Source organism: Chiloscyllium plagiosum, chromosome 31 (genome assembly GCF_004010195.1).
Source record: "Chiloscyllium plagiosum isolate BGI_BamShark_2017 chromosome 31, ASM401019v2, whole genome shotgun sequence".
Lineage (NCBI taxonomy): Eukaryota > Metazoa > Chordata > Chondrichthyes > Orectolobiformes > Hemiscylliidae > Chiloscyllium > Chiloscyllium plagiosum.
Window position 1 is genome coordinate 5696576 of NC_057740.1, and position 27931 is coordinate 5724506.

Genomic DNA, 27931 nt, shown 5'->3' on the forward strand with positions numbered 1-27931 from the left:
GACCAATTTTTAGATTAGATTAGATTACTTAGTGTGGAAACAGGCCCTTCGGCCCAACAAGTCCACACTGACCCGCTGAAGCGCAACCCACCCATTCCCCTACATTTACCCCCCTATCTAACACTACGGGCGATTTAGCATGGCCAATTCACCTGACCTGCACATCTTTGGACTGTGGGAGGAAACCAGAGCACCCGGAGGAAACCCATGCAGACACTGGGAGAATGTGCAAACTCCACACAGTCGCCTGAATCGGGAATTGAACCCGGGTCTCTGGCGCTGTGAGGCAGCAGTGCTAACCACTGTACCACCATGCCGCCCACGGAGGATTTCTTTCCTCGCTATCGCCCTGGGTACCACCCCCCACCTTACTAGTTTAAATCCTGTTGTGGTTCTGTTTGCCGAGCTGGGAATTTGTCTTGCAAAAGTTTCGTCCCCTGTCTCGGTGACATCCTCACCTGAGGATGTCACCTAGACAGGGGACGAAACTTTTGCAAGACAAATTCCCAGCTCGGCGAACAGAACCACAACAACGAGCACCCGAGCTACAACTCTTCTCCCAAACTTTGAAGTTTAAATCCTCCCAAGCAGTTCTTGCAAATTTCCTTGCCAGTATATTAGTCCTCTTTCAATTTAGATGCAATCTGTCTTTCTTGTACAGGTCACTTCTACCCCAAAAGAGATTCCAATGATCCAAAAATGTGAATCCTTCTCCCATACACCAGCTCCTCAGCCATGCATTCATCTGCTCTATCCTCCTATTCCTGCCCTGACTAGCTTGTAGCAGTGGGAGTAATCCAGATATTACTACCCTTGAGGACCTCCTTTTTAAATTTCTGCCTAACTCTCTGTAATCTCCCTTCAGAATCTCAGCTTTTTCCCTTCCAATGTCGTTGGTTCCGATGTGGACAATGACCTCCTGCTGGCCCCTCCTCCCTCGTGAGAGCATTCTGCACCCTCTCTGAGACATCCTTGATCCTGGCACCAGGGAAACAACACACCATTCTATTTTTTTTTCTCTGCTGGCCACAGAAACGTCTGTCTGTACCTCTGACTACAGAATCCCCTAACACAGTTGATCTCTTGGAAGCCGACGTACCCCTCGTTGCATTAAAGCTAGTCTCATACCAGAAACTTGGCTGTTTGTGCTACGTTCCCCTGAGAATCCATCACCCCCTACATTTTCCAAAACCGCATACCTGTTTGAAATGGGTATATCCACAAAAGACTCTTGCTCTAGGTGCCGACCTCTCTCACCCTTCCTGGAGTTAATCCATTTGTGTGACTGTATCTGAGACTCCCCCCGCCCCCATCCCCCATAACTGCCATCCATCACATACTGTTGCTGTTGCAAATTCCTCATCACTTCTATCTGTCTCCAACCGATCCACTCGATCTGATAAGATTCACCTCCAACAGCATTTATGGCAGTTACAATCCACAGTAACCCTTAAACTCTCTTTAAACTCCCACATCTGACAAGAAGTACTTATCACTGCAAAGGCCATTAATCTTAGAAAAGAACAGATTGTCAATAATGGACAAATCAGACAATTTATTTAATGGGCATGCTCAGTGAGATGCTCGTTTTTTTTTCCCCCAGTATTCACAGTGCCCAGCCATTCAGTATCCCAGAGGCCAAAGTAAGTATTCCCAACATCTTTGAATAAAGTTGGAGATTAATTCAAGCGTATAGCTGACCTTTGAACTGGGCAACTTTTGTGTGAATGAAGAAATTATCTAAATCATGACCTGTTGCACAAACAGATACCTAACTTGCAGGGGTCTGCTACTTTTCGCCTCAAGGCATCTAACCTTGTCTAGTGTTGCATTAATGTAAGATCTGGTCCTCACAAACTGACTTGCGTTGAAAGAAGCCATTACTCTAACACAGTTACATCCTTTTATCACCTTGAGCCTCCATCTTGTTACCCCTAATTTTCCCCTTTATGATACGAAGTGTAAATTTGGCTCGTGGTAGTGGGCAGTTTTCTTCCCTAAGATCTTCAGATTTCTCGAGGGCTGCATTTTGATACTTGGAGTTTACTTTCTCATTCAGTAATTCCATTAGGTGAGATGCAATCATACTGTAACTATACCTTCTGTATTTGTTTGAACGTGAGGTATTTAAATTCATACAGAAGCAGAATTAGAAGAATTTATCAATGTCTTCAAGAATTGTCAACCTTCATTAACTTTAAAACCACACTACACAAGGTAATTTTTGATTTCCTGGTCACCACAGTTTATAAATTGGCATTAAACCACAGACTAAGGAGCAAAGCTCTTTTTCAGAGTAACTGACATACATTTCAATAAAGGCAGATTAGTTCGGAAAGGATTCGTTTGCCTCAGTGATATCCTATTTTCCTTGCTCCCTATTTTTGAATATTTCTTTATTGACAGGCTTAAAACTGATCACTCCCTTTGGCCTATTCTACTCTTCGCCTTTGCACCCCCTCTCTTTATACCTCTCCCTTTTTCCGGCCACTCATATCTCACCATGCCTACTTTCGTAGACTCTTGCTTCTCCTTGTTCCCCCAACCCACCATCCTGATTCATGTTTCAATATGAAATATAGCATTCAATAAAGCAGCTTCAGCAGCACTATTTATGGCAATAAATGCTGGCCTTGCCAGTGACGCCCACAACCCAAGAGCAAATTGTTTTACAGATCACTGTCACGTCCTCTCGTTTCGTTTCTGCTCGCGGTCTCCCACACGTGCCCCCTCAAGTGCTCATTCTCACATGCAGGCATGCATCCCTCCCTCGCTATCCCTCTCCTCACATGCCTCCCATCCACTCATGCTCCCCCTTTTTTTTTGCACGTCCCCCTCACCCCCTTGCATCTGCCTCTCGTCCATGAACCGTTTTGAGTCCCTTGTCCAAGAAAAGATAACTGACATTGGTGACAGTCCAACAAGGTTCATTAGGCTGCTACTGGCTATCGAGGGGTGTCTTATGATGGGAAGGTCAAGTAGTTTGGGCCTGTACTCCAAATTTAAAAGAATGTGAGGCAACATTCTTGTAACCTTACAAGATTATTAGTGGACTTGACAGAGTAGGTTTTTTTTAGATTACTTACTTAGTGTGGAAACAGGCCCTTTGGCCCAACAAGTCCACACCGAAGCGCAACCCACCCAGACCCAGACCCTGACATTTACCCCTTCACCTAACACTACGGGCAGTTTAGCATGGCCAATTCACCTAACCTGCACGTTATTGGACTGTGGGAGTGGAGTTGTTGTTTCCCTTTATAGAATAGTGTAGGGCCAGAGGGTATAATCTCAGAATAAAGATCATACATTTATAACAAAGGTGAGGTGGAATGTCTTTTTTCAGAGTAATGCATCTGTGGAGTATTTTTTGCTGCACAGGGCTGTTGAGGCAGGGTCATTAAGTATAGTCAAGGCTGACATTGACAAGTTCTTAATCGGTGGAGGAATCGAGCATGATGGGGAAAAGGCAGAAACGTGGAATTGAGGCTTATCAGTTCAGCCATTATCTCATTCAATAGTGGAGCAGACTCGATGGATTGAATGGCTTACTTCTACCCCTACAATCTTGTCTTGTAATGTGAATGTTTTATTGGCCAATCAGATTTGTGTGTATGCTCTGAAGGGTCACCAAACCAAAATGCTAATTTGATTTATTTTCACAGATGCTGCCAAACCTGAGCTTTTCCAGCAATTTCTTTCTTTTAGTTATTGGTTATGTGCGTGCTTGTTATATTAATTATTTATCATGACAATGATTCATCTAGTTTCAGTAAATAATAGAACTGACTGTTTTGAAGGATATAGATCAATATACTGCACAATTCAGTAAGTGATTTCCACCTAACTGAGGAAGAGATGTTTTGTGTGCAGAAGACTTTAAATTGTTTGAGGCAACGTTTCTTGAAATCTTTAGAATTACAAATTTTGGTGGTGTGTGTAACAATCTCCTAGTTTGATTTTTTTTTTTATTATCTGCCCATCATGCACAAAGATCTCCCAAGTGAAGAAATGTCTTTGTGCCTGCTTTTGTTCTGATTGAAGTCCTGAATATGGGAGAACCCTTACATTAAGAGAATTCTACACATCATGACATTGTCTGTATCCATATTGCCTTCAGCAATCCTCAAAGCTTTGTTATCTTTTCAAAGTAGATTTAACTTGATCATGATAACCAAGAAAAATGGACAACTGAAAAATAAACACGTTTGTTTTTATTTTACTTAGGCTGTTTTTAGATATTCTAAAGGAGTGTGAAGATGCTACTGAGGTTCAGTTTAAGGATGATGGCAGCTGGATTCCAATAAAACCAGATAAGCAGCCTCAAAAGAATTCTGGTCCTCAATATTCAATAGTGGAATTGGAAGGTTTGTTTATTTGATTTCAGTGCCATAGATCATCTTGGGTGATGACCCGTAATTTACCACTTACAGATAAATTTAATCTTTAAGCATGCTTTGGGACTCTCTTTCCACTGTTGATGCTTCTAAATGTAATTTTAAAACCGGAAACACTTTTGATTCCCTTTGTCTGAGACTGCTTCATGATGAATAATATCCTTTATGCCTTAATCAGTATCATGGCTTCAGTATCAAAGCACTCTGCACTCGGGTTCTCCAGAGCAACAATGTTGTTGTATCCAAAAGAAGTTGGGGGAATTTGTGCTGTAGTCCCATACCTCTGGGGAATTGGATTGAATGCTCGAACTCTATTTGGCATTTGAACTGACAGAACAGCTTTGATTGTTAATTTCTATCCAGATGTCAGAAGTAAATGACCTAAAAAATGAAGTCTGTTTTGTTGATCTTTACAATATTTTCTAAAGATTATACTCTTGCTTTTCAAATTTCCTAGTAAACTGTTGAATATCGGGTTATCCAAGATATTGGGGCGGCTCAGTGGTTAGCACTGTTGCCTCACAGCAGCAGGGACCTGGGTTCGATTCCAGCCTCGGGCAATTTTCTGCCTGTGTGGAGTTTGCACGTTCTCCCTGTGTCTGCGTGAGTTTCTTGTGGATGCTCTGGTTTCCTCCCACAGTCAAAAGATGTGCAGGTCAGGTGAATTGGCCATGCTAAACTGCCCACAGTGTTAGTTGCATTAGTCAGAGGGAAATGGGTCTGGATGGGTTGCTTTTCGGAGGGTCAGTGTAGATTTGTTGAGCCAAATGGTCTGTTTCCATACTGGAGGGAATTTAATCTAAATAGACAAATAAAACAGAGTAACAATGTTGGATTTGTAGAAGAATCTTCTTTGGTTGATTTTGCTGCTGGTCAGTTGGCTGCTGTTTTAACACTGCCTTTATTTCAAAATCCTCATCTTATCAGTTCACAGTGTAGCTTTGGAATTCTCTATTGTTTTAATCTTGAGCTTTACTACTATCTGTCTTGTACATTCCAAAATTTTCATCACTGGAGGATCGGTCTTAAACTCTGGATTCATGAGCTTCATATCTCTTCCTGGAAGAAAACGAAAATCATGACTTAGGGCAAACAACCAAAAACTTGCCCTTACGTGATTTAATGTCAAATTTTGTTAACACTTTTATGGACCATCTTGGAGTGCTTTAATGCATTACAGATACTGAATAAATGCAAACTATATTCAATAAAAGAAAATCTAAGCACTGCCCCTTGACGATCAATGTCATTACTGATATATTGGAATCCTCTTCTGCCATTGACCAGAAACTTGGTGTAGCTATATAAATACTGTGGTTACATGAGCAAAATTAGAGGCTACAAACCTTGAGTGAATAACTCACCACCTCACCCCAATAAGCCTATCCACCATTTACAAGGTGTGATAGAGTCCTCTTCACTTGCCAGCTGAGTGCGCTCCAATATCCAGGGCAAAGCAGTGTTAAGTAAACCAACTGGTTGCATCAATCAATTTTGTATTGCTTATCCCTTAGTTTATAAAGTGTGAAAAGATTTACCCTGAATATATGCTGTTAAAGTCAATGAGCCACTATTCCTGAATAAGACCCACCTCTGAATTTCACTGTTGATTTGCCTGGGCAATTTTTAATGTCTCTAGATCTAGAAGTCTCTTGTGAAACTTTGTTAGCTATTTCATGAAAATGCATTTTTAATTTCTAGATTTGGAAGAAATTTTCACTGTTCTCCAGCACCTTGGTATAACTCTTATATTAAGACCAAAGTTATAAATACTTCTCTTTTCTTCTGCTCCTCTTCCCCTGCCATTGTAAGCTGTTTTCGTTTTGCTCCTGACAAATGAGCTAGTATTTCTGAAACGGTGCCATCTTAGGTATAATGTACCTAGGTACAAATCATAGATACAGAAAAGAAAAAGTAGTTGCATGAATTATGGCTTTGTAAGAAAGCCACTTGGAAGATTAGAGGCAGTGCACTTTAATGGTTTCAACTGTACAGCTCCAAGTGGACAAGCTAGAGTTTCAAGAAATTTGGATTGCTGTGCTGTTTTTAAGGAACATGTTTCTCTTCATTTTGGCTTAAGGAGGGTCATAACCAAACAGAAATAAAATACTGCAGGTGCTGGAAATCTGATATTAGAAACAATGCATCTACACCCACTAAATAAACTGACCCATCATAACAGTCTGATTAGACCCTAGCTTTAGATAAATGGGACAAGGTAAAGAGAAACAATTTAGTGTCTTTCCAGAGTATAAAGCTGTACTTCTGTTGCAGAAAGCATATCCATTTGGTTGAGAAAATTGAAAAGCAGGATATTTTTAAAGTGGTGGGAGACAGGAAATTTTTTGTTCAATTGCAATTGTGTAACTGTACACATCACAAATCGAGATTGTGGTGCTTAAGGGCTTATGCTAGAAACGTCGATTCTCCATATCAGATGCTGCCTGACCTGCTGAGCTTTTTCAAGCATCACACTCGAATCTGATCTCCAGCATTTGCAGTCCTTACTTCCTCCACGTATCACAAAGTTAACATGCGCAGCTACAATTAGCAAAGTAAATGGGACCTACTACTTTATTATGAAGAGATTGGAATACAAAATTGTAAAATGTAATCTTAGCAGAATTTATGCAAAACACTGCTGAAATTATCTGAAGTGCTGTTTTGGTCTCCTTATCTAAGGAAAGATGTACTTTAGAGGGCTGCAACTGAGGTTTGCTAGACTGTTTTTGGAATGAAGGGATTTTCCTATGGGTGAGAGTGACTAGACTAGGTTTATATTCCTTATATTTAAATGAGATGTAATCCTATTAGAATGCATGGAAATTTTACAATTTTAGAAACCATAGAAAGTTTACAACACCAGAAAAAGCCCACTTGGTCATTGTATCTTTGCCAGTAGTTAAAGAGCATGACAGGCTCAAGACTGGATGAATCTTTCCAGTGGCTGAAAATCTTGGAATTAGCGGTCACAGCCTTGGAATAAGGGGTCAGTCGTTTATGACTGAGATGAGGCGTAACTTGTCCACTTGAAGGGTTGAGAATTTGTGGAATTATTTACCCGAGAGCTGTGAAAATTGTTTAAGTACATTTAAATGAGAGATCTGCAGACTTTTGGATACTAAGGTGGGAAGGTATAGCAGAAGTTAGAAAATCACTTATGATCTTATTTAGTGCAAGAACAGGCTCAAGGCCGTCAAATGGCCTACTCCTATTTCTTGAATTTTTATTGGTAGTTAGTGGAAATTAGCAAGCCTGCCATGATTTTCGAGGAAGAGTTTCCCTTTTTTGTATATTTTCCCTGCAGCCACATTGGTTGTTTTAATGGAGGGACAGAAATACTTTAAAATTATTGTTCATACGAGTTTGGAATGAAATGTTACCAACCTGAAATGTCTGTTTCTGTCCCCACCACTGCTACCTGGCCTGCATATTCACAGCATTTTCTATTTACATTTCAGATCTTCAGCATTTCCAGTAATTTGTTTTGTACTGCACTTGACATCATTGAGTATTGTAATTTGCCTTTCACACAGTATACAATGGTAGCATTTACACTTTGTGTCAGAAAGTTGTGGATTAAAGACACACAACAGATATCTTAGAAATGAATCTGGGCTGAAACTTTAGTGTTGTGGTTGGGAGCCTTGTGTGCCATAACGTCTCGGGAAGTTAAACTGAGGCTGAACCTCTTATGTGGCCTTTTAAAGATTCTGTGGCGCACTCAAAAGAAAAGCCGAAGAACTCTCCTGAAAGCCTGACCATGACTTTACTTCAAACGATCACCAGCTGCATTTTTACACTGCCGATTTTGGGATCTTTGCTGATACATTTTCTCCAGCTACAAAATGTGACTAATTTCTGTAGTGTTTCGGGATGGCTTGTGGTTGAGAAAGGTATTGCGCAAATGATTTTTTTTTAAACAGACTTTTTTGAATTTAGCTGACTGATTTCAATTTTGAATTTTACAGACACTGGCAACAATCAGTTCACTGATCCTGCAAACAGGAAGAGTGACATGGATGTCATTGACCTGACTATAGATTGTTGATTTCAACGGTCAAATGCTCAAAATTGAATGTAACTGTGAATGCTGGAGAAAATTCACTACCAACCGTGCAGGACACAATATGGAAAAACATGTTGAAGAAGTCTACCTCTAGCATTGCAGGTTTTAGTTACTTTGAGCCCTTCCGACCACGTCTACCTCCTGAAAGAAGTGGTACAATAGAGGGTTGGAGAAGTGACACTCCTGAGCAGTTCTTATGGATGTGAAGGACCAGTGTATAGTTCTTGAAATATTTGGAGAAATAAAGACAGCACTAAGTTGTAGACAATTGTTCATAAATTCTGCTTTGTTGACTGCTAATTAAGCATTGGTCCCTAGTAAAGTCCCATATTCTCATAGTGACGCACAGGAAGTATGGGGGGGGGGGAGGGTGAGGAGAAGTTCATGGTCTGTTTGACTGATATCTTTTTGATCTCCCAAAGTTTCCAGTACAAATATGTCAAAGAAGGCTGTATGCTGATTTATAAGAGCTATAACAATGTTATAGATTAGATGTATGCCCATCTCCATCTCACTGCTTGTTTTTTTTTAAATCCTCAACAAATATATTGTTAATATTTGTGGAAGCAGTTGAATTAAATGCAAAGAAGCAGTGGTGATCAATTCTGTTCTATCAACTTTTGTTATAGCTTGCATATTTACTTTAATTTCTACCCAATCTTTCGCTACCCCTTTACTAATAGGAGTAATGAGAAGTATATAGTAATGTTTAAAGTGCTTTCTCAACAGGAGTAGCCAGCTCAACAGAAAACCTTTGTAATATGTTTTTCTTCTCCCTTGGGTCATTGTAGGAGGATGCCAGTGAAAAGCAAAGCTACAAACATGTCTGTATCTAAAGAATAACTATTTAATTCATTTAGGGTTTTTTTAAAATAAGGTATGGATCTTTAGGCTCAGTTGGTTTACAGAGTAGGTCTTTTTTGACAACTGTACTGTGGCCATATTTATTTTTGTTTCAGTTTTCTTTCCATAACTACCAGTGTCTGCTGTAAACATTTTGAAGTCAAGAAAGTCTAGTAATTGGATTTTGCCACTGCAGTTCCTTTACCTTTTTTAAACCAAGAGGCACTCTAGAACTATGCAGGGAAATTTCCCAGTTTTCTTATCCTCACTGAGACTGAAATATTTGATTGGAAATTCAAATGAAATTTGTAGTGAAGAATGGGATTCAACCTTGTTGAGCCTAGTACTGTGATGCTGTAGCTACTGAGATGCCACTTGTTATTTCTCTGCTTTCTTTTAAAGTTATTGTTGTAAAAAGTTGTACATATCTGCATATAGTTTATTTAGTTTAGTTTGTTTTAACACTTAAGTTGGTCATGGTGTTGAAATCTCAAATTATGTAAACCAAATAAGTTAAAGCACTGGGCAGATATGTAGAATTTTGTTTTTACTTTACAGCCCTGCCACCAATTTCTAATATTTAGTAAGTAATGTGATGAGAAAATATTGTACATTTTTTAACAATTCAAAATTTCCCCGATTATATGCGACATATTGTTTCTGGCACTAATATCAGATTTGTTGTATAAAGATTTTGAAGGAAAATGACGTGGGTTAATGTCAACTTTTGTCTGCTCCAGTTCCTTCATCGTGCTGCAGTCTGATACTCCTGATTCTAATGTCAATTTTCTGTGTTGAAAGCACAAATAGATTTGTGATGTATTTATTGCTTTCACATTTTCACTATACCTGGAATGAAAATATTGTCCAATTGTGATGTTTTTACACCATGATTTCCAAATCAATATTAATGTTTATGCTCTAGACTCTGACATTAAAGTAAGGATTTGGATCAGTAACATTGGCTGTATTTTATGCTTCTCCTAAACATTTGTTGGGTAAAAAGTAATCTAAATTAAATAAAGTCATGTGAAAGTTTTTGACACACGATAGTAAATCAAACTCCTGTTCATTTTCCTAAGTAGTCATTATACTTAATTTTTTTTTTAAAAAATCACATCTTCATGGTTTAGAAAGAGCACTTGCAATTTTTAAAAAAAATACAAAATGCAGTGTTGAATCTGTAAAACCAAGCAGCATAGCCATATCTATAGGAAATTCCATAAGCTGGATTTTAAGACCCAAATCTTTGGAATAAGGTTTGCAAATTGTCTGTGGACATATTAATACTCTGTTCAACCATTTGCCCAGAAAAGGTACTAGATTGCCCTTGAAAGAATGTTTTGCACCTTTGAATATTTAAATGAATTGTAGCTTCTAGTGACTAGATGCAGCTTTTGCTTTACAAATTTAGTTTTCTTTTATAAATACTTCTTATATGAATGTCTGTCTAAACTTGAAACGAGATCAAATAGAGTAGATACTGGCTTCTACTTTAAGTGTCCCTTTATTCACACAATAGTTTAACTTGAGCAAAAGGTTATTAACATAAATTTGAGTACTATTTATCTTTTTTAAAAAACCATCTTGTTAAGCATGTTTCCTCTTCCTGTTTGTTATTGGTTAAGCAGCTTTCAAAGATGCTCTTGTTTAATGTAGATAAATATTAGGTTATATTAATATTTAATAAACTTTTTAAACTTGCCTCTCACTATTCCTTGAAGTGAAAATGTTGCTGTCATTCTCTTTCCTTCAAACCTGAACCTAGTTTCAACTAAACTGCTAACTTCACTCTTTCTTTCAGTTCTTGCTGTTCATAATTTTCCACATTTCTTTTGATATCCCAAATAGGAATAGTGTTCTTTTGGGTACAACTAGATTTTGTTCCTTTGTGAGATCCTGGACAGCATGTTTAGTAGTAATATGGCATTGTGGGTTATTGCAGCCAAACCCAAACATGTCCTCACTTGATATCTACATATGTGAAATATTTAGCAAGTTTCACTGGATAGGTGATTAAGGATTTAAAATGTTTTTCTCCTGAAGGGCTTTTGCCCAAAACATCTACTTTTCCTGCTCCTCGGATGCTGCCTGACCTGCTGCGCTTTTCCAGCACCACTCTAATCTAGACTCTGATTTCCAGCATCTGCAGTCCTCACTTTTGCCAGTGGTATTACTGTCCATTGTAATGCCCCACTTCTGTTTATAAAATCTAATTTAATTAATCTTGATTTGTGAAAGGGATGCATTTAGTCACTTTACAATTAAGCGTTCCTATTTTTGTGGATGGTCGAGACAATAAGTTTAACATGTCCCCTGTTTGGAAAATAGTTTGTGCTTTTTTAATTGTGACATGATTGTAGAAAACTTTTTTTACAGGTTACTTTTTAGTTGCTTTAAAATTTAAATCTTAACTATGACTACAAATGATCTCATTATTTCAGCATTTGTTAAAAGAATTGTAGTCAAGCCATTGGGCATGAGCAACACAAAGACCAGTATTCCAAAATAAAATGTGTGGTCTATCTAGGTGGTGAACACCCTCCACTCCTGGTCTTTTTCTTATTTTCTCTCCTTATCTCATGTATTTGCCTATGTCTTTAGCTCTAATTTTTGAGCAGCACAAATTTGACCGCCATCTCGTCATTTTTGTATTTTAGACTGGAGTTCATATTCCTTAAGATTTTTTTTCATTTATAAGTTAATATTTTGAAACAACTTATGGTTTGCAAATGGTCACCTATCAACCATTTGGAACTGGTTTTGCAACTAGTAATTTATATAAGCATGTGGTTTAGACAGTGTTGCCGTGTCTTAGATACAGGAACTGAATCCTGCCATCTCTAACTGCATAACTTCACTGACAAACTGCATACCAAACAGAAGTTAGAGCTGCAGTGTAATCACCCTATTCACTGCAAAAAAGATTAGCCTTCAGATTATTAAATCACAACTGACACAGGATGACCTCCCCTGGGCATAAAAGCATTCATTCTTGGGTAAGAAGAAGGTTTGAATGTGAATTTGGAACCTGCATGAGATTTGCTGCTCCTCAGCTAGTCTTGTTAAACCATTATTTTGTGCTTGTGTTGAATGAAAAGAAATTACAGGTGATAAGAATGTTATGGTGTGGCCCTAATATTAATGGTGGTCAGCACAAAGACACCTTCTGTGTTATTTGATAAAAGACTGGTGTCCTAACTGAAGAATTGAAAGGAAGTCATCTTGGATTCTCTGCTTCTGTAGAGGAGAATAATGAGAAGGAAAATGAGTTTCCCTTTCTGAAGGTTACACAGAAAACTATAGATGACTACAGGGAGCAAGTTGACTCATCATATGTCCTTTCACGATGAATGCTTGTAACTATCTGATTAGTTAGGGTTAATTTAAAGTGGTGTAAGTAGTTATCTTTTTTATGAAAATTTCTATGAATGAATAGTGGTCTTAGCAGGTTATTGGGGGACCTACAACAGAAAGTGCTCTGGAACTAGTATATCTGAAATGGTTTTTGACTGGCATTGTGACCATCATAGTTTATACATTCCTTTTTAAAGGTTTGCAAAAAGAATCCTGAATTATCTCTGGATTACTGGCTACATCATGCGTATGACAGCAATCAGCACATTTACCTGCCAATTGTAAATTCACATCAGTATTTTACCTTCACATTTACTAATCATAACTAGTATTTAATGAAAGAAAAAAGTAAATATTTGATTGCATTTTTAAATTGGAGAAATAAAAAAGTGAAATATCTTGATTTTATTAATAAGATCCATTATAGTGCTAACACATTTGACTTTAGTTCCATTTATATAACCTAAATAAACGAGACAAATAAAATGCTGGAAGATTAACAGGCCTGTTTGAAGAAGGTCTTCATAATGAGATGCATTGCTTGCACACTCATTATTTCTCTGCTCTATATTGTATCAAACTGTCACAAATTGGGTCTTGTTATAAAGCACCAATTAAGCCATTTGATATATCAAATCCATGTTACCTGTGCAGAGGAATGCAGACAGTCCTAAATTCAATTATTTTCTCAAGCACTTATCCAGTTTCCTTTTGGATAATCTCTGCTTCCAACAGTCTTTTAAGCATTGAGTTCCAGATCATGATCACTGTGTTCAAAGTCTTCCTTCTTATCCTCTCTTATATGTTACCAAAACATTAAATCTGGGTTCCTGAGACTTTACATTATCAGCTAATGGGAACATTTTATTTTTCTTGACCTTATCTATCAGATTACATTGTGAAGAATAATTCTAGGATCTTCACATTAACCTCGTAACCTGTAATTAAAATTCCTCATCACTGGAATCATTCTGGTAAATCTCTGCACCCTTTCCAATGTTTTAAGTTCTGGCCAAAGTTTGAGTGCATTGCTCTATTTGGAGCCGAAACTGAGCTCTATAATAACCTAATCACCAAAGGATCTGTTTCCGTGCTGTACATCTCTATGACTCTATAACAAACAACTCTCTCAATAAGTTCTACCACCTTCAAAGATCTATGCATACTTTACCCAGTCCCCTCCAAATGTTCCTCAGTCTTAGCACAGAACTGTCAGAAATGCCTTGTTTTAAATGGGAAGAAGTGAGGTAGTGCTAAAATTCTTGTGGCACGTTGTGCTATGTAGGCTAAATAAAAATCTTAGATGGCTGGAGATCCTACACAGACAAATTCCATTATTTTGTTCAACCTAACAAAATCGAAGCAGATATAGTGATTCCTGATTACAATGGAGGGGGCAGAATACTTCTAATCTGAGAAAGCTGATGCAGCTAAAGAAGCCAGCTTCCAAATAAATGAAGGAATAATACAAATCCTACAGAACCTCTTTTTTTTCTTTTGCCATAACCATTGATTACTGAAAGGTTCAATTTCCACAAGTGGAACCAGCAGGATGGTGAATCTATCTCCCAGTTTGTAGTAATTTTAAACAAGTTAGTTAATTCGAAGACAACTTATACAATTAATAAGGTTACAGACTAGTGTGAAGCAAACCAGAAGGTACCTAGATTTAAAGGAAGAACTGGAAATAATAGTATTTGTAGTACTAGCAGCCAAGGAAGCTCCACAACTAAACTCAAACAGGAGTTCCCAAATTGGCATCAGAGTCTTCACAAAATGGCTCAGAGCTGAACTGCAATGCAGACTCAAAAGCACCACTGGGGGTGGAAAAACAGGTCACGTTGCAACAAACTCCTGGAATAAAAAAGTTGTATGCAAAAAAATGGAGTGCATTGAATGGGTGTGTTTGAGGAAGAGAGCTAAAAATATGCAGCAAAATTATTGAAACTGAGGGGGAGGAAGAAAATCAACACAGTACAAAAAGGCATGAGAATCCCAAACTCTCAGGCCAAAGAGGAACTGTTATTAAACATACTGACCATTACTTGCAATATCAACTGATACTGGGTCACTACTGAATGATAAACCAGTAAAGTTGGAACTGGGCATTCGATTGTCAATAAAGTTACTGCTGTTAAACATTTTGTCCTCCTGGTCCTCCTTGGAATTCAACAGTGCCATTGGCAAATTTTAAATATTTGTGTGTTCTAATATACAATTTATTTACATAGTTCAAGAAAGCAGTCAGAGAAATTCTATGTAACTATGATATGTTATCCTTTGTCCTTTCAGTCTCCTGTCTTTTTGTCTTTCTAAATACTACCTGTGACATTATCTATCTAGACGTTGCACAGAACTCAAGTTTTGGTTATGTGGGAAAGATAACATGCTAAATGAATTCTTGCATAGCTAGAGGTGATCAGCATTAAGTGTATTACATTAGGAAGCATCAGAGTGGAACTGGTGGTTGGTAAAGTTTTCAGATGATTTAGCATTGGAGCCCTGAGTTACGATTTCAACAATAACTTAACTAAATGGTTATTGCACTAAATGTTTGTAAACAAATCAAATTGGATGGTGCATACCATTGTTATGACGTTGAAGGCATGTATTGTACCCTTAAGAGAAAGAGAATGCTGTTCTGAACTGAGAGATTACAATCACTTGTGTATATGACTAGATGGCAATCCCAGTGTGTTAAAGTGGAGATTTGAGACAGCGCAGGGAATCCCTTGTGGACTCAGACCTGTAAAAGCCTCTCTCTTGGTTTGTCCTAGAGATTGTACTCTTTGGAAGTCTGGAATAAAAACCTCCTACATATAGTTTTGTTTAATTTTAGTCATCCCCTTTATTCACTAATAGCATCACTGTTACAACAGAACACTGATACCTATAAGCTAAACTAACTACGTTCTAATAACCTGGTAAGTAAGGACAAGGGCAACTTTATCACTATTGTGGGATGGAAGAGAGGAAGTGAGGGCGGAAGTGTGGGAGATGGTTGGACCTGAGGGCCCTGTCAACAAACATGCTGGGGAATCCTCAGTTGAGGAAGAAGACATTTTGGAGGCTCTCTCATCGAAGTTGGCCTCATTGGAGCAAATCTTTGAAGAGAAAGTGAGGTCTGCAGATGCTGGAGATCAGAGATGGAAATGTGTTGCTGGAAAAGCGCAGCAGGTCAGGCAGCATCCAGGGAACAGGAGAATCGACGTTTCGGGCATTCCTGAAGAAGGGCTAATGCCCGAAACGTCGATTCTCCTGTTCCCTGGATGCTGCCTGACCTGCTGCGCTTTTCCAGCAACACATTTCCATCTCATTGGAACAAATGCTACTGAGACGTAGGAGTTGGGAGAATGGAATGGATTCTTTACAGGTGCAAGGATATATAGTCCAGATAGCTGTGGAACTTGGTGGACTTATAAGTGGATTTTAGTTGCTAGTCTATCCCCACTAATGGAAACAGATGTTGAGGAAGGGAGGAGTTAGAGATATAGACCAGGTGAAAGTGAGGGCTCGGTGGAAATTGGAAGCGAAATTGATTAACTTTCCTATACAAGCTCCCTCTCTCACCTGTTTTCCCCAGCTGAAGCCACAAAAGCCATTGACATCCAGAAATCATGTTTTTAATTGCATTGATAACATGGCAGACTGTATCACATGTGCATCCAGGAGCAGTATTGTAAGTATAAGATTAATGAGATTTTCCAGTGCTAAATCCTAACATTTTTCAGTACTTTTTACAGAAAAAGGTTAGGCTATTGTAAGATCCAAACAAATTGAAGAGACAATATTTTCTCCTCCTTTTATTGTCACTACTTTTTTGGCCAATTGTCTGTTTGAAGGTAGAGATAGGATTATAGAGGAGCCTCCTGAACTTCTCAAAGTTCTCCTGCACTGAAATGTGGGATTTGTGGGTGTCCTCCCTATGATTCACTGTGTAGTGTTTAGTTTCATCATTATTAAATGTTTGGTTCACTAAAATCTGGAATAAAATGTAGGTGTCTTTGGCTTCATGGTGTGTTTTGAACTTGTGTCTTCTTCGCATTAGTCCAAGCTTCTGAATTGTGACTGTACCATTGCTATTGCACACACTCCTACATATGATCAGGGTTTTTGACTTTGTGTGCCCCAACATTGCTGCTAAATAGTGATTGTTTTCAGATTGTGGATCTCAGGGTTGGGTCACTTCCAAGTCCAGTAATGCAAGGGAGTGAATTGAGGTCAGATGTTTCAGTGATTTTATAGTTCACCTGTGTGTTAATTTCCTGCACATTAGGAACATAGGGAATAGGAGCCGGACCAGCCCATTCAACCCCCTTAAGTCTCCTCTTCTATCTAATTAGATTGTGGGTGATCTTCAGTCTGTGACATATTTTCCCCTTATCACCCCTGTCTCTGCCTGTAATGGCCCCACATATGTCTTTGCTCATCTGATTACATCTCTCTTATATGCCTGCGAAAGCTGTTACAGTCTGTAGTTTTTTGCTAGCTTGCTATTGTGTTCTATTTTCTCTGCCTTAGTTTCTTGATCCTCCTTTTGCTGAATTCCAAACTGCTCCTACCCCTCAGGCTTACTGTGTTTGGCAACTTTGATCGAAATAATCTTCAACTTTTCTTGTTAGCTGTGTTTGGATATCCTTTCCTGTGATTCTTTTTGCACTGCAAAGGAATGTTCATTTATTGTAAATGATATTTTAACTTTTCATAAAGTACTTTTTTTTAAAGTAGCATTCCTGGCCTACAAACCCAATTTTCCAATTATAACATAGGCTTGAGTTCTAATACAATAGCGCCTCGACTTACAAACTTAATCCATTCCGGGACCTGCTTTGCGAACCGAAAAGTTCGTGAACTGAATCAATTTTCCCATTGTTCAGATATTTCCGGAGTCTTTTCTCTTTTTTGTCTCTTGGAGGTTGGTGATGCCACAAGAAAACGATCCAGAGAAACTTATTTTTTTCTTTGTTGCAGAATTTTCCAAAAATGGCACGTCACATTGTCATTTAAAATGTTCACTGCTCTGTTGGTCACAGTTTTGTTAGGGTGATGCCTCTCAACAAAAGCCTGCACTTCACTCCATTTGCTACAAATGTCTTTGATTTGAACACTTGATACATCTTCCCTCTCTTCTTCCTCCTCTCCAGAATGCTCCTGCTGCATAACCTTCACCTGCTCCTGTTGCAATTCATCAAGATCTTCTGTGCTGAGTTCTTGTCTGTGGTCCTCCACCAGCTCCGCTACATCATCCTCATCGACCTCCAAGCTCATATTTTGGCCCAGGGTCACAATCTCGTTCACTACATTTACTGATGTCTCCTCCTCAAAACCTTCGAAGTCTCTCTCAGGTACACAATCTGGCCAAAGTTTCCTCCAGGCCGAATGCAACATACGGAAAGAGACCTCGTTCTATGCCTTATCAATAAGGCTTATACAGTGGAGGATATTGAAGTGGTCCTTCCAGTACTGACCAAGGGTCAAATATGTGTCTTGGTGACCTGGAAACACCTGGCGAACAGAGCCTTCGTATATAATTTTTTGAATTTGCAATGACATTCTGGGCCATGGGTTGGATGAGAGGAGTGGTGTTGGGAGGAAGGAACTTTGCTTTTATGAAGTCGTATTTGATGTCCCAAGTCGTCTTCCAAATTTGGAGGATGGGCAGGAGCATTGTCCATTACTAGAAGACACTTAAGTGGCATATTATTTGTGTCAAGATATTCCTTGACAGCAGGTGCAAAAACTTCCGTCAACCATTCCATAAAAATCATTCAGGTGACCCAAGCCATGCTATTCGCCCTCCACATTACTGGGAGTTTAGCCTTCAACACATTATTGCGTTTAAAAACGCGAGGATTTTCAGAGTGGTAGACTAATAGAGGCCTAATCTTGCAATCCCCACTTGCATTCGCGCACAATAAAAGAGTTAACCTGTCCTTCCTTGGTTTGTGGCCCGGTAGTGCCTTCTCCTATTGGGTTATGTAGGTCCTTTTGGGTATTTTTTTTTCCAGAAAAGTCCAGTTTCATCACAGAGACATAACCTTCATCTTCGACAAACTTATTGAATTCCTTCACAAAGTCCTCTGCTGCCTTTTTGTCTGAACTAGCAGCTTCTCCATGCTTTATTACATTCAGGATTCCAGTTCGTCGATGAAATTTATCAAACCAGCCTCTGCTGGCTTTAAATTCTTCAACGCCAGCAGTACTTGTACTCGGCGGTGTCGCCAACAAATCACGGTGTGTGTAGAGCCTTCTCGCAGATTATAGTCTCATTAACACTATCTCCAGCAAGCTCTTTTTGATTTATCCAAACTAATAATAATTTTTCAACCCCGTCTAACAATTTAGGCCTTTGCTTCGTTAAAATAGTCACTCCTTTAGCCACGTCAGCTGCCTATAGTGCCTCTTTGTTCTTTAGAATAGTACAGATAGTCGATTTCGCCATGTCGTACCGCATAGCGAGATCAGATACGTGAGCATCATTCTCGTGATTAGCTATTATTTCCTTCTTCGTTTCTACAGTAATACGTTTAGGCTTCTTCACACCATTATCAGTACCACTTTTCACTTTCTTGGGAGCCATAATGAGGGCTAATTTAATGCAAAAAACAAAAAAAAGCATAAGAATGCTTGGACATTGGATGTTCACAGCACGCGTGCCAAAGACCAACTGAATGAGATCAGGCGAGGCCCAAGAACTTTTGCATTCAAAGTGCGCGTAGAAAGCAGAACAATGACAATGAAACCACGGGCTTTTTGCATTCGTACCTTTGTTCGTACCTTGAATTTCGTACGTACGTTGAAGCAAAATTTTACTTACAATCCTGTTCGTAAACCGATTTGTTCATGAATGGGGTCATTCGTGTGTCGAGGCGCTACTGTATATAACTCTGGCACGTAATGGTAATGGCAGAGGTTGGTTAACGATTTTTTGTAACTCAGATTTAAGAACAAAGCTAATTCTAACAAAAGGTGATTTGGAGGTAAAAAACCTCGGATAATTGAATTAAAATCTTAAGATATTATGGTATCATTGCCCACTCCGATTTTCTAAATGGCAGAATGATACAAGCATGTGGATCTACATTATTTCATCAACAAAGAGGTGACAAGACATAGCTTTGGCACTTTTCTACCATGCAAAAACAGGATAAACTTTTTTTTTAAAGAATTCAAGAGATGTGACTTAAAAGTTCAGGTAGATAGGATGGTGAAGAAGGCATTTGGTATGCTTTCCCTTATTGGTCAGAGTATTGAGTACAGGAGTTGGGAGGTCATGTTGCGGCTGTACAGGACATTGGTTAGGCCACAGTTGGAATATTGTGTGCAGTTGGGGTCTCTGTCCTATTGCAAAGATGTTGTGAAACTTGACAGGGTTCAGAAAAGATTTACAAGGACGTTGCCAGGGTTGGAGGATTTGAGTTATAGGGAGAGGTTGAACAGGCTGAGGCTGTTTTCCCTGGAGCGTCGGAGGCTGAGGGATGACCTTACAGAGGTTTATAAAATAATGAGGGGTATGGATAGGGTAAATAGATAACGTCTTTTCACTGGCGTGGGGGAGTCCAGAAATAGAGAGTATAGGTTTATGGTGAGAGGGGAAAAATATATAAGAGACCTAAGAGGCACTTTTTTCACTCAGAGAGTGGTACGTTTATGGAATGAGCTGCCAGAGGAAGTGGTGGAGGCTCGTACAATTGCAACATTTAAAAGGCACCTGGATGGGTAAATGAATAGGAAGGGTTTGGAGGAATATGGGCCGGGTGCTGGCAGGTGGGACTAGATTGGGTTGGGATATCTGGTCGGCATGGATGAGTTGGACCGAAGGATCTGTTTCCGTGCTGTACACCTCTATGACTCTCTAATCTAGGAGAGTAGGGTACCAGCTCTTCATGTGTCCCAGCAGGCTACTCCAATGTACTGATACAAAGTGGCTTCCTTTTCACAAAAGTTTTTTTAAAAAACACTGCATCCTAATTAGATAACAGTGAAAGACAAAAATTCGTAAGGAAGAAAAGTTAATTGACCTGTCTATGTGTGCTTGACTGATCAGTCCTACAGACCTTGAGCTATCAATCAGGTGGGAAAAAGAAATCCAGCCAAGTTAGGCGTCTGCTGGTGAGATAAGTTCCTATAAAGAAGTGCCAGTCTAAATTAAGTGGGAGATGTTATAAGGTAACCTTGCACAGCTTGCTGTCTAATATCACTGTTTTACGAAATGGCTTCTTAGCAAAGAGGGAAAACCTTTGACCATAAAATGGCTTCCTGACAGATTGTGTCAAAATCTCTTCAATGTTAGGTTTAGAATAATTTTAAGCTGGGAGCAGATTCCTGCTTTTTGTCGTAAGTACGGAATCATTCTGTACTTGAGGTTGAAATGTTACTGCAAGGTTGTATTTAAAATGATTAATTAGTCTCGAATTAAACATGCCTTCTTTTCAAGTTTGTGATTCAAATTCACATAAGATCTAACTAGTTAGAATTGACAGTGGGGCAATCATGGTCTGTAAAAACAGCAAGTAAGTTAAAGCTTTATCAATATTACCTTTTACAGAGTTTGCATTTCATAACCAGTAATGGCTGCTCAAAATCATCAAAAAGTCTCAAAATGCAATTAAATTCAATCCATAGCAAGTAAGCACAAAGAGTTAATTTTCTACTGGCTCCAACAGCCTCAGCACTAAAATAGTCTGTCTCTCTCTCTCGTGTCCTTTTGAGCTCTCAAGTCAGCAAAGATTTTTTTCTCTCTGTGTCTGCCCTGCTGTGCAAGGGGTGATAAGAATCCATTATAATGACTGTTAATTACAAAATTTTGATAGTGTTTGATTCTGATCCTGAAACTCGGTACTGTCATTAATTTCACAAGGGAATGGCTGTGAATGTTATCACTTGGTGTCCTGTTCACACAGATTCACTGATGCTAAGGCAAATGTTCTTAATTGTCTTATCACTTGGTAAGCACAGGTGCCCCTATCTTCTGCATTCCATACGTTCCCTCCCACTTCTGAGATTTCCTGCCTGCCTTTTCGAGTGCAGTAGATATGTTCTATAATTTAGCATTACATGTTAGTCTAAATGTTTGAAGACAAGGTTTAAGGCTATAGACTTTCTCATTTCCTCCTTTTGTCATTTAATGACAACTACTTGGCTTTTACAAATATAATTAGTTCATTCAGTTGATTTGTATTCTTACTAAGTCAAGTGTCTCCTCTGGCAAGTCATCATCTGGAGGAGCAGAATCTGGAAAATACTGGATTTCAGCATGGAGTTCAGGCACAGAGGTAGAGGGGGAGACGTGGGTCAGTTAATCAGATTCCTCTTTGGCTTAGGTGAAAAGCAATGTACGGTCCATTTCATGCATAAAAGAATGTCAGTGTATAGTCCTAGGATGAGACCATGGATTATCAGTACATCCCACACGATCCGTCCACACAGCGACCATAGCCAGCAAGTAAAACTCCATCCACATGAATCGGACGACAGTGGGGCAAGTATCTTCCCTGCATCTTGACCCATTTTGTCGATAACATCTGTGTCATCCAAAATGTCTTTCGAGAAATCATTGATGTAGGTGCAATACTGCCAACAACTGAACAAATGCCTCCTTCTTTAGCAAGGAGGAAAGCTAGCATTAGCCGATTCTGAAGTGTCATCATCGAAGTCTCCTGTACCTCTTTGTTCACCAGTTTCCAAGCGTGGGTAATCAACTTGGCAAGTTTTTCACATACGCAAGGTCACTTATCTGATCGAGGGACATCTCAACACTCCAGCCAGGATTAAGACCTCCCAGCAACCTGGACCATCAGGTTTGTTGATGGAAGAAGTTGTATCAGTCCCATTTTGTTTCTCCTCTATTTTTTTGTTCCGTACTGATTCGCCTGTTGGTGGGCATTTCATTCATCACCTACTTCAGGCATTTCATGGTGCAGAGTGAAAAGTGGTAAGGACATCAGAATGATGGAAGAGTGAGCAGATAACACATGCATCGGGGGTTTAGCTTGAGTAAAGAAACCATTACTAACAGAAGGAGGAGTAGGAGTGCATAGTATTTTTGGTCTTTCTTCATCTTTCCAGCTTGTTTTGTTAATTACTGTAGCTACTGAATACAGGAAACATGTAAAGGTATTTCTGTCAATGGCGGTGGGTTGGATAGGAGGGGATTCTATCGAGAAGGTACAGGTGGTCAGTCTCATGGAAATATGTGCCTTACAGTTTGGTGATTTCGCTACTATGTGCTCAATATTGCAATCTGTATGGTTCATTTTGAAAGGGGAACAGACAAGCATCTCAAGGTAGCAATTTTTGGTTGCCGGAATGGACGAGGTTATGGAATTGTGCCATCTTATGATGACTGGCATAGAAGTGTTGCGAGGATGACAGTAAGGTCAAGAGTGATATTTGGATACACAATGTGAGTAGTTTAAATGGTTTTTGACTGGGCAGTTGCATTCATAACTTCCAATGGTGTTAATACAGTTTTAATTTATACAGTCTCATTGGAGTTTTAGCCGGTCTAACTTATCACAGACGGGTTGGTTATATTTGGGCGCATGTACTTGGGTTGGACTTTCATTGGATGCCTGTATCAGTACTAACACTAGGACTGAGGGCACTACAAGCTTGCAGTGTCCTTTGTAAACCCATGTTGAATGTCCTTCTACCTTTACTGCAGTTTCAGTTGTCAGAAGAATTTGATAACTAGGAGCCCAGTTTTTCATGATTAAAGTCTTTCAGTAGTACGTAGTCACCAGGGTTAATGTCTTTAAACGTTGGAGCTCTTTCTTCTTCCTTTCCTGGTACTCGGTGGGCTTCTTTGACCTGTTGATGATAAGACTGCAATGCTCTGGTTAGCTTAATCAGGTACCTGTGCATCTCCTCTGCCATGACGTGCACATCAACAGGGTGTTGGGCAGTTAACGGTGCAGACCAGGGAGTCCTCAGGGGTTTTCCATATATCAGTTCAGCCGCCGAGAATCCCATCTTTTTCTGTGTCATGGTTCTCATATTAAAAAGGGCAATTGGGAGTACTTGCAGCCAATCAAGGCCCGTTTTTTCTACCAACTTGCTTAGCTGATCATTTAGGGTATCATTGGCTCTTTCTACAATTCCCGCTGCTCGGGGGTGGTTGGCACAATGGAATTTTTGATTCATAGTCAAGCTTTTACATAGTTCCTTTTTAAGCTTTGCACAGAAGTGGGGGCCATTATCAGCAGAGACCGTTACTGGTATTCCAGATCTGGGTATGATTTCCCTTAACAGAATTTTACAACGAGTTGTTGCTATGTAGTTAGTACAGGGATAAGCTTCAAGCCATTTACTAAATACGTCGTTTTTCACTAAGCAATATTTATAACAATGGCATCTAGGTAACACTATAAAATCGAACTGGATAGTATCAAAAGTTGCACTTAGCGAGGGAGTTTCACCTGGTGGACACTTTGCACCTTTCCCAGGATTATACTTTTGACAAATTAGGCAATTTACAGCTGCTTGTTTTGCTTTTTCTTGCAGGTGGGGATTCCACCAACTTTGGAGAATTCTTTCCACCATTCCCTCCTTGCTTATGAATATAATCAACTAGAATAGGCAAAAGCGAGTCAGATCTGACTGGCGTAACCCAAAGCTTATTATAACTATTTACATAACAACCATGGTTCAACCATCTTTGTTTTTCCTCATCAGAGGTGTCCCCCTGATGGGTCTGTATTTGCTCTAGGTCAGGCATGGTCAGGATATCAGAAGAGGAAATAGGAGAGTCTCCTCTTGGTTTCCTATTCGTCATTTGAGTAACCACGTCTTTTTGGTCAAAAGCTGCTTGCTTAGCAGCCGTATCAGCTGCTTTGTTGTCTTTAGTGACATCAGAAGCACCAGAGAAGTGAGCAGAGCATTTGATAATTGCCAATTGAGAGGCAAATTGAATAGCACTGAGGAGATTAGCAGCTTTCAGGATAGGGGTTCCTGCTGAGGTAAGGAAACCACGCTGCTGTCAGAGTTGACCAAAATTATGGGCACATCCAAAGGCATAGCAGGGATCAGTACAGATATTAGCTGACTTTCATTTGCACAGGGTGAGAGCAAGGACTTCAGCTTGCTGGGCGGAACAGAGTGGGTCGACAGAATATGCTTCGAGTGTATGGGACAAAGTGACAATCACATATCCTGACATGCGTTTGCCCTCTGGAGAAATAGAAGAACCATCACTGACATAACGTGTAAGGTCAGAATTAACAAAAGCCTAATCCATATGATCAGAACGTGGTTTAGTAACAAGGTAATTTATGAGAACACAATCATGGGGAGCATCAGGCAGTTCAAGAGGTTCTTCCTGCAGGAGTGTAATGGGGTTAAAGTTAGAGCAATATTTAAGGAGAGAAGTGGATTCTAAGTGGAGTATGTTTAGAGATAAGCAAGGATCCTGCAGAATGGGAAGTACAGACTTGCACATTTTGATGCAAAGTTATATTAGAGGCAACCAATCCCATAGTATGGATGGCTGGGAGAATCTGGGTGCAGTTTTAAAATAATCATGTAGAAGCCACGTGTACTTTTATCTTGAATGAATTAAATGTGGTACCAGTAGAATGCCACAGGCTGTAAATACTAATTAGGAGGCAAAGTTGTAATTGTCTAATCCTTCTAATCGGAATTTTAAATTGTATTAGTTTGAATTTGACTTGCACTTATGGTTGTTTTAAAGTTGAACTGAAGTACATTTTTTGAAAAACTGGCAAGATTTTGGTTCTTTCAGCAGTGCATCATTTTCTTTCATCGTCTGGTTAAAGAGTACAAACTGGTTTTAAAAGCAGCAGTTAGATTTGATCAAAATCAGTGGCCTTAAGTTCACTCATCAGTGCAATTGTAACACTCCTAACACACGGTGACAAATGATTCGTTGGGGGAAGGGCATGGGTTTCAGCACGTCGGTCCACAGAGTAGGGAGAAGGGTTCAGGCAACGTTTTGTTTTATGAAGCGTGTTCGCTGTAGCCGTACTGTGGGTGAGTTTTGAGGACGTTGGTTGACAGGAGGAGAGGCATAAAATATTTCCTTCTCCAAATCAGAATCCCATTCCTCATCCTCAGATGGATCAGTATTCTTTATGGGTCTTTGGGAGAGGGGAGGGTGGGGTAGAAGGAACAGTCTCTGTCATTCGTCCTGTCCTGCGCGGCTGCAGCCTGTTCTTATCCACCGGATTTCCTTTTCATTAGGGTTCCTGACGTTTCAGTTTAGGTTCTAAGTCTTTGCTTTCCTTTTATTTCTAGCCAATTCCAATTCTGCTTCTAAATCATATGCTTCATATTTGCGTTTTAGTTCTGTCCAATCTATTTCAGATCCTTCCTCAGTTAATGGACTAATTCCCCATTTAATACAGTTTTGTCTCCATGATGATCGCATGGATTTTTCCCATTTTTCCCTAGATACCTTTTTCCATGCTGATGTGGTTTCTTTCCGCTTACTTCCCTTTCTTTTTTCCCAAATCCATTGTTCATAGAGTCATAGAGATGTACAGCATGCAAACAGACCCTTTGGTCCAACCGTCCATGCCGACCAGATATTCCAACCCAATCTAGTCCCACCTGCCAGCACCTGGCCCATATCCCTCCAAACCCTTCCTATTCGTATACCCATCCAAAATGTCTTTTAAATGTTACAATTGTACCAGCCTCCACCACTTCTTCTGGCAGCTCATTCCATACGCGTACCACCCTCTGTGTGAAAAGGTTGCCCCTCAGGTCTCTTTATATCTTTCCCCTCTCACCCTAAATTTCTGAACCCTTTCAAGTTTCACAATACCTTTCCAATAGGAAGGAGGCAATAGTCCAACAGTGGCCTAACCAATGTCCTGTACAGCCGCAACATGACCTCCCAATTCCTGTACTCAATACTCTGACCAATAAAGGAAAGCATACCAAACACCTTCTTCACTTTCCTATCTACCTGCACTTTTGAATCACATCTCTTGAATTCTTAACACTCCCTAGGACCTTACCATGAAGTGTATAAGTCCTGTTAAGATTTGCTTTCCCAAAATGCAGCACTTCGCATTTATCTGAATTAAATTCCATCTGCCACTTCTCAGCCTATTGGCCCATCTGGTCAAGATCCTGTTGTAATCTGAGGTAACCTTCTTTGCTGTCCACTACACCTCCAATTTTGATGTCATCTGCAAACTTACTAACTGTACCTCTTATGCTCGCATCCAAATCAAAAAAAGTAGAGGACCCAGCACCGATCCTTGTGGCACTCCACTGGTCACAGGCCTCCAGCCTGAAAAACGACCCTCCACCACCACCCTCTGTCTTCTACCTTTGAGCCAGTTCTGTATCCAAATGGCTAGTTCTCCCTGTATTCCAGGAGATCTAACCTTGCTAACCAGTCTCCCGTGGGGAACCTTGTCGAACGCTTTACTGAAGTCCATATAGATCACATCTACTGCTCTGCCCTCATCAATCCTCTTTGGTACTTCTTCAGAAAACTCAATCAAGTTTGTGACACATGATTTCCCATGCACAAAGCCATGTTGATTATCCCTAATCAGTCCTTGCCTTTGCAAATTTTAATCACTAGAGTTAAATCATGTGTGCCTCTTAGAGGCCAATCCTTATTTTGTTGAGCAGCTGCGACCGATGTTTCCCTTAATTGTTTCTCATAATTAGGATACAGACATTATTTCTGTTAGGGGACATTTGTCTTTCATCTTATCTCGAGTTATGCCCTACTTTAAATCTTCACAAAATTACTGATCTACAAGGGCTCCAATCCCAATCACTACAGGGCACAGACACAAAACACAAACCATCACTCACCAACAAACAAATGTGCGTCCAAACCAAATCTCAAAAAGGGTTAAACTTTCTGGAAGCTGCAGAGAGTTAGCGCTAAGTCTCTGTGTGCCTGTCTTGCTTCCTTGCGCTCCCTCTCTCTCACACACACATACACACACGAACATTTTAGAAGATAACAACCCCACAACAAACAATAAGACTAATTATTTCTGCAAAGCATTCTCAACATTCTAAAACTTGACAGTTTCGTGTTTTTAGTACCTATTTAAACAATCTCATTTAAGGTTCCATCAAAGAATTGTAAGAGTGAAATGGGGGAAGCGACACAATACAGACTGAGCGCAATCAAGGTATAATCTTACCTTGTGGGCCCATTGGTCTCAGCTCTGACTCTTAGGTAAAGCTCTGCTTTTCCAGTTTCACTCAAACATAGCCCTTGTTGGAACCCTGCTTGCAGCGCCAAATTGTTAAAGTGGAGATTTGAGATGGA

At 39.7% G+C, this 27931-nt stretch overlaps 1 protein-coding gene across 3 annotated transcripts in view; it reads left to right on the forward strand.

Moving 5' to 3' along the window:
- LOC122565178 (E3 SUMO-protein ligase PIAS4-like) overlaps positions 1-18145 on the forward strand; it is a 98301-nt gene extending 80156 nt beyond the window's left edge. For 2 of the 3 annotated variants that reach the window (XM_043720883.1, XM_043720884.1), the window contains exons 10-11: positions 4225-4364; positions 17808-18145. In XM_043720883.1, coding sequence (XP_043576818.1) covers positions 4225-4364; positions 17808-18130 — 463 coding nt within the window. In that variant the 3' untranslated portion in view covers positions 18131-18145. Of the gene's footprint in view, positions 1-4224; positions 4365-8365; positions 10266-17807 lie in introns of those variants that run through there. The other variant, XM_043720882.1, reaches the window with a different exon arrangement.
- Positions 18146-27931: the final 9786 nt, after the last annotated feature.